Genomic DNA, 12,076 nt, shown 5'->3' on the forward strand with positions numbered 1-12,076 from the left:
AATAACGGACTAAAAACGTAACGTCCCTTGTGCTTTTAATAATACTGGCTAATAATGACTAGGAGATGATTCGAATAGAGCGTTCGCTGTTATTTGATATTTTTATATTCCAATTAGTTTTATCTAAATAAAAATAGGTAAATCGATATAGCATAATAAAATTATACATTAGATAAGATTATAATAATACAATTTTTATGTGTTCAAAGATAAACTGTCTCGGTATTTGGACGCAGTATTAGTGAAAATGAGTATCTTACTAGTATTGATATGTGTTTTTGCGTTTTCGTATGCAGTCCCGCTAGGAAATAATGAGGATTATTCTGGGTATGTGTTTTCAAATATTATTTTTGGATGTTACTACACTAACATTCTGGGCTTATACCAATAGACTGCTCCGGTGCGGATTGGAGAATATAATAATATAATAATAATAATACATATGTGGCATATAATATATGCCACATATGTATTCTTAAATCTATTTTTTTTAAATCAATCATTTCTGATTATTAACATGAATCTTGGTAATTTCTAATGAAATGTAAACGAATGAAACAAATCGAATGTATCTCTAAGCCGGACAAGCATGAAACCGTTTATTTTGGCCGGACACGCAATCAAAGAGCCTAACTATGTCCGGTTTTATCCGGACGCCTGGCAACCCTAGGGGCAGAACACTAGATGAATACACACAAATTAAACACATGAAAACGTGTCTGTGTCCTGTATAGAAGTTTTATAATTATTATATTCAATGTCGCATGTCACTTTCTGTCATTTTACGCACGTGATCAGCGGTGAGTTTCGAGATTTTTTTTACAGAATACCTCTACCTGCTTAACCGGATTTAATCGGCTATCTATATACACATATTATAAACTCTAAATAAGACACTCTCATTACCATTAATGTGGTATTAAATATAACAAAAAGATGTCGAGGCATTTAGGATTAATCACACGGATCTTCATTTGAAGATATATATCCCCAGATGGTCCATCAGACTGTTTGGTTCACGTACATAACATTTTTGTTTTGTAATAGAGAATTTTCATTTACTTCTCACTCCTCAAATCGAACTACTGTTTTCTAATATTTTATTTCAATTTTCCAGATATTCGGTCTACTCCGTTAATCTTCGTGATCGATCAGACCAGCTGGTTCTTTTAAATCTGCAAGTAGAATTAAACGTTGATTTATGGGACCATGGCGCACCAGATCTCCGTAACGCATTGGTCATGGTGTCTCCTGAGAATAAGCTAAAATTCTTGGACACATTAGAAGATAATGGTATAAACCATCAACTCCATCTTGCTGATGTTGCCCTGTGAGTGAACAAAATCAAAGTACACTTTATTCGAGTATCCCGTTATAATTATAGTTCTGAATGACGTTAAATAATTCAAATTCTTCTATAAAATATTAGGAGTATTTAAACAAGCGCATAAACTGGACGCTTGTCCTGTTAAAATTAATTAATATCTGACTCACATTCTTGATACTATAAAACAAAAACTAAGCGCTCTCTCAAAACTTTTACGTAGATATAAAAAACTACTCTGAGAAAACAACAAAATGGCTTATTCAATAACAATGAGAAATGATTTTATAGAAACCTAAATACAATCAACCATGATAATGATAATATGAATTTAACATATATCTCAGAAGTAAAAAGTTGAAATCAATTTTGGTCTAATATGCTAACTAACTTTTGATATGGTTGTTTCTAAGCAAGCTATCAAAAAATAAATATTTAAACTATGCATATTGATCATAAGAAAGCATTTGATTTAGTACCTCATAGCTGGTTCATGTACATACTTAAACATTATAAAATTCACATTCACATTCACATTCACATCCCTCAAAAACTGAAAAAAATTGCAGTGAAAAAGTAGAATAAATATATTATAATAATATATTTTTTTCAAAACAGTAATAATAAAGCGCAGTTATTAATATAAAAATATTATATTGTACCTAAACTTTTTCCCAAACCTTCTGCACCTACTGGAATAAATTTCATATATTTAAATTTAGTACCCTTTTCAGGTAGGTATTACAAAAAAGTCTCCTAAGTACATTATGAGACAAATGCTTTTCAAAAATACTTCAGATTCGCTTCGTAATATATATCTTTTTTTCTTCTTTTATTAAAGACGTTTCTATGTCGATCAATTTTATTAAAATGGCTGACATTGTTTTCTAGATTTCTCAAAGCATACGACACACACGTAACTAGTTGGAAACAAAGTAGGACTAATAGGATGCCGTTTGAAGACTACCCGAGATACGCTGAGGTATGTTATATATGATTTGGAGTTTTATGAAAAAACAATGAATTTTATGAGTCGAGATGGCCCAGTGGTTAGAACGCGTGTATCTTAACCGATGATTTCGGGTTCAAACCCAGGCAGGCACCACTGAAATTTCATGTGCTTAATTTGTGTTTATAATTCATCTCGTGCTCGGCGGTGAAGGAAAACATCGTGAGGAAACTTGCATGTGTCTAATTTCAACGAAATTCTGCCACATGTGTATTCCGCCAACCCGCATTGGAGCAGCGTGGTGGAATATGCTCCAAACCTTCTCCTCAAAGGAGAGGAGGCCTTTATCCCAGCAGTGGGAAATTTACGGGCTGCTAATGTTAAAAAAACAAATGAATTTTATATTACGCAAAAACATAAATGTTTTTTCCAGAAATTGTGACGTATATTCTATTAACACTAGGAACAAGAATAAACTTGTTACTCCAAGTACCCGATTACACAGGGTTAGTAACTCTTTTTTGGGGCGATGTATACGTTTTTACAACAGGATCCCAGAAAACGTTCAGAATTATTCAATTATAAAATTCATAAGAATCGTTAAAGAGCGTTTGTGTGCTAAAGGATATTACAACACTAATGACTTTTTAGTTGACTGTTTCAAATAACTAAAATATAATTATTATTGTACAAAACAAAAAAATAATATCCCGCTGAGTTTCTTTCGCCGGTTCTTCTCAGGTCCGAGGTGTTAAATTCCGAACCGATGGTAGATTTGTGACAATCAATAAGCAAGTGTAAACACTTCTATATTGAATAAAGATTTTTGACTTTGACTTTTGACTTTGATTATATTCATCGTACAATTTCATGTCTGTTTTGCAGTAATAAAAATTGTACAATATTTTGTATTAATATTTACGTTCAAAAGACAACCCAAATGGATTAATTATAAGGATACTAGCTGAATCTGCGGCTTTACCTACTTGCTTTACAAACCAACCTCCGTTTTACCCCCTTAAGGGTGGAGTTTCGTAAAATCCTAAAAAATCTTATTAGATATCTACACCCTAACCTACACCTGCCAAATTTCAAGTTTGTAGGTGTTGTAGTTTCTGAGATTTTATGATTAATCAGTGAGTAGTATTTCGCTTTTATATACATAGACCTGCAATAATCTCTTCTCATCTTATCTTCGCATGTACAGAACTACAATTTTGATCAATAATATAAAAATTAACTATTATTTACATAATAGAAAATGTATTTAAAAACTTAATGTATATTAATTGATTATAGGTTGACGCGTATATGGAGAGATTAGCTCGAGAATATCCAAGCTTAGTGACGCTGGTGAATGCGGGAGACAGCTTCGAAGGTCGTGCTATCAAGTATTTAAAGGTAAATGGCACTTCTTTTGAACACTTTGATGTAGTTTATTATCATTTCAATTTAGTGGAGATTTTTTATATATGTATTTGTATGTTTTATAGGAATAAGTAAATTGATATACTTAAAATAAAGATACTTCTGCATTTAGCAAAATAATTTTCTTAATTGTTTGTTATGCTTCCTTAGATATCAACTACAAACTTTTCCAACACTAGCAAACCGATTTACTTCCTCGATGCAACGCTGCACGCGCGAGAGTGGGTGACAGTTCCTGTCGCTTTGTACTCTATCCACCGTCTAGTAGAGAATCTGAGAGATCAGGATCGAGACCTCCTAGAAAACATTGACTGGATCGTGTTGCCTATCGCCAATCCTGATGGTTATGAATACAGCCACACTGATGTAAGTGATGTTTAAGGTTACTCTTGTATGCACACATACTACTAGCTGACCATCCTAAGTTAGTTTAGGGAAAATAGGAATTTTAAGTGATTCCCAATACCAGCCCCATCTGGAGGCTCCATTCTAAGCTCATATAGACACAAAAACTAAATCGATTCTTTTTAATGGTTTAGGAGTTCAGTTACATACAGATTTATATTTATTAAGAATTTATGTTAAAATAGCAAAAATAGGAAACGCTATAATCCTCTATAAGTAATTTACATATCATGTTTGAATACGTCACAAAATACAGTTATTATTGTATTTTAATGTATATCTAAAATTAGTAGTTTTGCTCGTTCGGTTTGATCCATCCGATCCGTTTTCCTAATATCAATCTAGGCCATGATATGTTAAGCTACTACTGCGACGGTAAGACTCCTGCGGGAACTGCGGCCTAATGTCTAGCCACTAAACCAACGAGACAACCAATTACAATCAAATATATAAATATATCTCTATCATAGGACCGTCTTTGGCGCCGTACTCGGTCTTACAACGCAGAGGTCAGCACAGAATGTTGGGGCGTCGACGCGAACAGAAACTTCGACGTTAACTTCAACACCATTGGCGTTTCATCTGATCCTTGCTCCAACGTGTACCCAGGCCACGTCGCATTCTCTGAACCAGAGACACGATACGTCAGAGACATTCTTCTGGAAAATATAGACCGCTTGCAATTGTATCTGAATATTCACAGTCATGGAAACTATCTTCTATTCGGATTTGGTAACACAACTCTACCTGCCAATGTTGCTCAGTTACATCACGTTGCGGCTGCGATGGGAGCAGCTATTGATGTAAAGAAACTGCCCATTGCTCCTTATTATTTAATTGGAAACAGTAATCTAGTTCTGTACGGGAGCTCGGGAAGTGCTCAGGATTACGGACAGGTACGATTTTTTAATTGAATTTCATAATATCCGGGAAAATGCTCAGATTGTAATAATGTTTTGCATTTCTTTTTCAGGAGGTAGGCGTACCTTTTTCCTATACTCTGGAGTTACCTGGTTACGGGTATAGTTTCGTTGTTCCACCTCAATATATTGATCAAATAAACACGGAAACCTGGGAAGGCATCGCTTCGTCAGCTCGGCTCGCAAACTTGTATTATAGAGCGAGAAATCGTGCTTGATACTTGAGGAATACAAGAAGCAGAACAAACCTTAGTGTTCCTTTAGCGTTTATAAATAAAATTTAAAAGTTATTTTGTTTTTTAATTTACTATCTGTACAAAATATAAATGACTAGTTGTCGTCCGCGGCTTTGCTCACGTTGCTTGTCATGTATTAGGTATTAAAAGTATGTCCTTCCATGTTAAAGTTGTTTCTTTATTAATTATTTATATATTTTATACTTTTAATAGGTAGTAAAATATGTAAAATAAGACGGTGTGAGGCGTGGTTATTTCCATTAGGCACCAACTAAGCAATAAAAAAAAATGACTAAAATAGTCTTTAAGAAAAAAAAGATTAAATTTGATGTAAAAATGAATAAATATTGTTAATATATTTAATACTTTGAAGGTGTTGTTTAAGAATTTACGAGTATCAAAATTTGTAACAGAAAATTTCATGTAGCGTCTGGTATTTATTGATTTTAAATTATTGTTTATTAAGTCGGTATTATTAGTTATTTTAAAAAAATACTATCGCTTCTGGCAAAAACTAGGCCATTTTCTGACATAAGTTAATTTTGAAGAGTAATTTTTGAAAAATAATTTTATATTTTGATAGTAATCCTTCAAATTCTAAGGCTTGGAGAGTACCTCTGTAATACTTTAATACGCCCAAAAGAGACGATTAACAAACACGCCAAATGTAAAATTTCATGGTTGTTTTGTTAAGGAGGCCATCACTGTAAGGAGGTTTTGATCTCCTAGTCGTAGACCGCTACCGAGTTTCTGTCGAAACAGAGTTTTAAGTCAAATTTTACGGGCAAATCGTGAGGTTCACGTTAATCTACTTGTGATCTTGCCTAAGAAGCAGGGCAATTCTACTAATTTATAACGATTAACGATACGTTAACGATGCTATTCCGATCAAACTTCGATCGAACTGCAACTGGATGGTTTTGTTAGTAGAATAGGAAATTGGTTAAAAGGCAATGATTATCTTTCGATTCGATTGCAGTAAAGTGACAATTATCACCCAGAAAATGGGCATATAGAGTACGATAAATGCGTATTTTAAGTAAGAAAAATACACCTAACAGTGGAACATACGGGCTAAATAATCTTTTCTCGTAAGGACAAGATTTGCTTATTCCACTACGATGCTCCAGTGCGGGCAGGAGGATCTGAAGGTATTACAAAATAATGAAAACATTATCAAAGGATCCTATTTTACACGATTACGTACATTCAAAAACATTTGTCGTAAATAAATCTCTATAATATTTTAAGATTATATATTTATATTAAATTGAGTAACATTCAACCTTTTTGACGCAAACAACTTTTATTTATTATGAATAATAATAATTATTATTATATAATTTTCAGAGGATTGTGAAATATAAAAAAAATTGATACACGACATCTTATTAATAGCGTAAGCCGATTTTTGTTCCAGTGATTATGGGACGATAGCTGTACATAACAAATTAGTTATGGTCTCATTTTGAAGTGCTGCAGCCGTAGATGTGCGCAAAATTAAAGCGGATTCTTGATTGAAATTTACTAAATTGTTACAATTTAATTTAAAAAGGTAGTGGTAGAGTGCGGCACTACGGCTATATAAGAAAAAATTAAAAACTTAAACAAATTATAGTCTTTCTAACTGAACTAATGTATCTACATGACAAAAAAATTAATTAAAAAAGGTTTCATCGTACAACGAAATGAAATCAAAATAAAACCTGTCATAGGATTCGAAATTACTAAAAAACCTTTTGATTAAACGCGAAGTTCCACGGGACCACCAGTTAACTATAATTATCATAACACTTAAACGATAATTACACTCATCAAAATAGTATATTAACGTGAGTCGAATGTGAATTCGAAATGAGTTGTGGAATTTTGTGGACATATTTTAATAATTTACGATCTATATTGTTTTTATAGACATGGCATAAATATAAAAGGCTGAGTAGCTTTCCAATATGACGCTTTTTATTATATGTTTGATGTAAAATAAAATAATATAAGCATATATATGTATATCTTATTTCAAAACAATAATATTAAGATGATTACATAAAAAGTATTTAATTTTATAAAAAAAATTAAATAAATAAATATCGCATAACATCACATACATTACTGTGATCCCAATGTCAGTAGTTAAAGCACTTGAGTTATGGAAATCAGATGTAACGACGGCACCAAATACACCCAGACCCAAGGCAACATAGAAAATTAATGAACTTTTTCTAAATTGACTTTGGAGTGGCGTACCCATGAAAACCGGTGTAGACACTACTCGACCATGGAGATCGTCAAATATATATATAATTATAATTCAAAATCTTGCAAAATATTAATTACCGAAAGTAATTACTTTAATACTATACTTTTTATGTGTATATACTTAAGAAATATATATATATATATATATATATATATATATATATATATATATATATATTTGTACTGTTTTAGTGGCTTAAATTACATTTATTAAAATTTAATCTTTAATTAAACAACACGTCCAAAACAAACTCGTGAGTCAATATAAGATTGGAAGCTAAACGACGAATATTTGCGACGTTGCCGCGTCGTGCACACACATTGAAGTTTTCCAACAGGTGTGTTAATGCAATAAGCCTGCGATCACTGCGTTGCATTTGTACGGGTGGATCGACACAGTGTCCCACGTTGCCGCTTCGTGTTCTTAGATAATGTCAAACCAGTTTTCCAGCTACGTTTGTGTTTCTGCACAGTGACGATCGACACTTAACGTTACGGTTGATTTCGTTGAAATGCTCAGCACGGTATTTACTGTGCTAATAAATAGAGTCGTGATCACTGTTGACATTTCTTCCTTCCTTTTCTCGACATAAATTGTTGAGTTTTGAATAGAAGTGCGTGTTCGGTGTTTATGTTTTTTTGTTAAATAATATAATAATGTTTTTATCTTACGATGTGATTGCTACTTTCGGCGTATCGGCGGTGAGTTGCGTTTTATTCATTACAAATATAATTATATTAACTAGGTCACAAGGTAACGTTACAAATAGTACAAAGGACGTGTTTGAATGATATTTTAAGCGAGATTTGAAATGTTAATCAATAAAATTAACTAAATTTAATGCATTTTCCATTATGTACTGACTCTATTTATTATGTATTTATCACGTGCAGGTATATTGTATTTCATATATTTCTTTTGTTTGCTTTTTTTTATTTGTATGGTTATAAAATTTGAATAATTAATGATCGGACTTCATTTTTATGTGTCTAAAATGTTGCTTTCGTAATTACATTCATTTATAAATGAATGTGCTTATACGTAATCGGTTCAGAGGCAAACCCGTTTCTTCTACTTAAGCGTTAATACAATTTTAATGTGAATAAAGTAATATTTATGACATTAATAATTTATAACATGTAAATGATGTAGACTTCAACAGTTATAAAAATTAGAACTCACATTTGGGTATATATGCTCATATATGCTATAGATAGAGATGGGCTGGTCCAGAATGTAGACACGTGGATTTTAATTTAAAATTCTTTACCCAAAATTGTGATTTCAATTCGGAATATTTGTAATAAATTTCTTTACCAGTACAGCACCGTGTTAGAATAACCTGCTTACAAGAAAATAAGATCTTTGCCCAGCAGTAGGCAATTTTTTTTAAAATAATATTTTATGAGGTTATGGAATAAATATTATTTAGACAAATAATTAAGTACTTAATCATTGTTTTCAGTTGGTGTCATTCTTCGTGTCAGTGACATTACTCCTAACCGTTGCATCGAAGCGGGGACTGTTACGTATGCCAACTAGCAATGAATCTTTGGTCTCTCCGTTGAAGGAGAAGATCGTACCATCTGCGCCCGAACTAGCTCCACTAGCCGATTCTTCATAAGCAGACAAAACCAGTAAAAAAATATACGACTTTGTAATATTACCACTAGTTGATTACTAATAAATTAATTAGAAGTGTATTACATTAATACACTCTTCAAAAAACATGAAATAACTGTCCTATGTAATGGCATTTATTGTTGGCCTCATTAGGAATGGCAGAGCAATGGTAACGCATGTAGTCATTTCCAATGGCAGGAAGATAATAAAAATAAACAAATTTAACCTTGAATTGATATGATATTATACGTCGAAACAAGCTGTGTTGTTCATTGTGATTTTGTGAAAAAATGGCGCTTTGAGTTTCGGCGAAAAGTAAAATGAAAATAGATATATAGGTATCTAGTTTTAAGGAACAGTGTTGTATTATAAATAAACACTTACTACTACTTAATACTTTAAGAACTCTATAGTCCATGACATTAGCAAATTGCATGGAGTATATAAATCTAAGGTTTGTTTATCTTTACGTCTGCTGCCATTGGAATGAAATAAAGGTGTATATTTTACCTATCGCTAACCAGAACGAAAGGTGAATGAGTCAAAGTAATTAAAAAAAAACTGGTACAAAATACCATTAAATAATTATGTTATTATTATAGCATGATAACTCCATTTGATTTATTATTATATAATAAGTTAATTATGGAATACAAACTAGCAAATAATTATTTTGTCCGGAATGTTCGTTACGATTTGAAATTTATCATTAAATATGCGTTCTAATAATTCTAATAATTTAAATTTTTTTGCAAAATTATATCTAATATCGTACATGAATTGTATATATAACGTTTAAAATCAACCGGAAGAATAGTTTAGGTACAAAAGATGCATTTATTATACAAACTGGTACTTACCAGTACTCTTTTAGTAACGCCATCTATCGGAAATCGGAACGAACGTTCCGAGTGACTTATTACGAACGCACTTAATAAAGAAACTAAGTCAAGTTATAAGTAAAACAAAAATTACAACGCACATTATTTTTTGGAAAACGATGTTACAATAAAATTGAATTTTATAATTTTCATTGGTTTGATTTATGGTGTTACCTCCTATTTTGCAAGAGTTTCATATATTATTTTACTTTAGGGGTTGATCCCTATATATCTCTTTTTTTATTAAATAAATAAATAAATATTGGACAACATCACATACATTACTCTGATCCCAATGTAAGTAGCTAAAGCACTTGTGTTATGGAAAATCAGAAGTAACGACGGTACTACAGTCACCCAGACCCAAGACAACATAGAAAACTAATTAACTTTTTCTATATCGATTCGGCCGGGAATCGAACCTGGGACTTTCGGACGTACCCATGAAAACCGGTGTACATACTACTCGACCACGGAGGTCGTCAAAAAACCGTATTTATCTCGAAATGTTATTTGTATGCTCAAAGCTATAAACAAAAAAGAAAACTCACTCATTATAAAATAATATGAACATGGTATACTGCACCTGTTCATCGATTCCTTAATATAAAAATATGATATAACGAGCAATGACGTAGCATAACGTTACAGGAGTTGTCAGAGTACAATATAAATATCAGTATATACTGCGTAATTAGTAAATTAATCCTTTGTGATCATATAATTTAATTAAGCATACCACAATCAGCAGTAGCGTAAACAAGAGCCGAGTGAAGCATTGTTAATCTAGCATTTTTGTTTATTTTTAATTGGGATTCGGCTACTGACGCATTTGTAACTGATATCGGCACTGAAATTAATTCACTATTATCTCATTGCATGATATTTTAATCAATTTTAATTTATAGAACTACAAATTATCACAAGGCAAATAAGAGAGCTTCATGATAATTCCCATCACGGTATCCTATGCCAAAATACATTGAGCATTCATACACTTACGAACACTATATATAAATAATCATATCACATGTTCAAACAGCAGTACAATCACACGACAAATTGAAATCAGCTGTTAAGGGTGCATTTTTAATCTTAGCCTTAAAAACAGAATCACTTCAAATAAAATTTCTCCAAGTTTCTATTTATACAGCAGTTATAAGTAATGAATAAGACTTTATATAACAAGATAGATAAACTGTCAACACAGCGTCTCTCGAAGGCGATAAATCTTTCTCGAAACAGACCGACTGCTCGCTATTGATGCATTTAGGAATCAATCTATTACCATTACGTACCCGCAACTCTCCATTTGACGTCTCGTAATTTCCTTCAAAGCGGTTCGGAATTCGATTCCCGATCGTTTTCCGTTCCGATTGATTTTATTACACTGTTCTAAGTCACTTTACTCTCGAACGTCGACTTGATGTTGGTTGCCATTTTTATTCTACTAGTCTGGGCTCAGGAGTTCACTGAAAGATTTCAAGATTCTTAAATTACTTTATTGAAAATTAAAAGACGTAAGTTTCTTACAAGTAGATTATTTTGACCGGAATATATTCAGTCTATCCGAATAAAAAAATAATTTATATTTGTTATATAATTATCGTTAAAAAATAAAATAATATCGGAATGGAAACACAGTTAATTTGAATAGAAATTTCATAATCTTTCTAATATATATTTTTCACTTTGTACAAGGCTATTTTTCCAATCAAACAAGTTAACACTTTTATGATATTCAACGCAAGCCCGTCTGGTTAGGAACCCATTCGGGTTTGCACCATTAGCGGCCCGTAAATGTCCCACTGCTGGGATAAAGGCCTCCTCTCCCTTTGAGGAGAAGATTTAGAGCATATTCCACCACGCTGCTCCAATGCGGGTTGGCGGAATACACATGTGGCTGAATTTCGTTGAAATTAGACACATGCAGGTTTCCTCACGATGTTTTCCTTCACCGCCGAGCACGAGATCAATTATAAACACAAATTAAGCACATGAAATTTCAGTGGTGCCTGCTTGGGTTTGAACCCGAAATCATCGGTTAAGA

The 12,076-nt window shown here is 32.4% G+C and overlaps 1 protein-coding gene and 1 long non-coding RNA gene across 2 annotated transcripts; both read left to right on the forward strand.

The window, feature by feature from the left end:
- Positions 1-247: 247 nt before the first annotated feature.
- Positions 248-5,296, forward strand: LOC125072133 (carboxypeptidase B-like). The gene is made up of 7 exons (XM_047682644.1): positions 248-327; positions 1,118-1,330; positions 2,216-2,306; positions 3,573-3,674; positions 3,852-4,067; positions 4,577-5,002; positions 5,080-5,296. Exons 1-7 carry the CDS (start codon positions 248-250, stop codon positions 5,242-5,244), a joined length of 1,293 nt encoding a protein of 430 aa, XP_047538600.1. The 3' UTR covers positions 5,245-5,296.
- A 2,645-nt stretch (positions 5,297-7,941) lies between these two features.
- Positions 7,942-10,174, forward strand: LOC125071758. The gene is made up of 2 exons (XR_007119937.1): positions 7,942-8,223; positions 8,988-10,174. It is a non-coding gene; the product is annotated as an uncharacterized LOC125071758 (long non-coding RNA).
- Positions 10,175-12,076: the final 1,902 nt, after the last annotated feature.

This window comes from Vanessa atalanta, chromosome 20, assembly GCF_905147765.1.
Source record: "Vanessa atalanta chromosome 20, ilVanAtal1.2, whole genome shotgun sequence".
NCBI classification, from domain to species: Eukaryota; Metazoa; Arthropoda; class Insecta; order Lepidoptera; family Nymphalidae; genus Vanessa; species Vanessa atalanta.

What these genes read in the sequence shown, in the direction of transcription:
- LOC125072133 (XM_047682644.1), top strand. Translation starts at nt 248, where the DNA reads ATGAGTATCTTACTAGTATTGATATGTGTTTTTGCGTTTTCGTATGCA. An exon ending in AATAATGAGGATTATTCTGG is followed by an intron (nt 328 to 1,117) that starts GTATGTGTTTTC and finishes TCAATTTTCCAG; the next exon opens with ATATTCGGTCTACTCCGTTA. An exon ending in GTGCTCAGGATTACGGACAG is followed by an intron (nt 5,003 to 5,079) that starts GTACGATTTTTT and finishes TTTCTTTTTCAG; the next exon opens with GAGGTAGGCGTACCTTTTTC.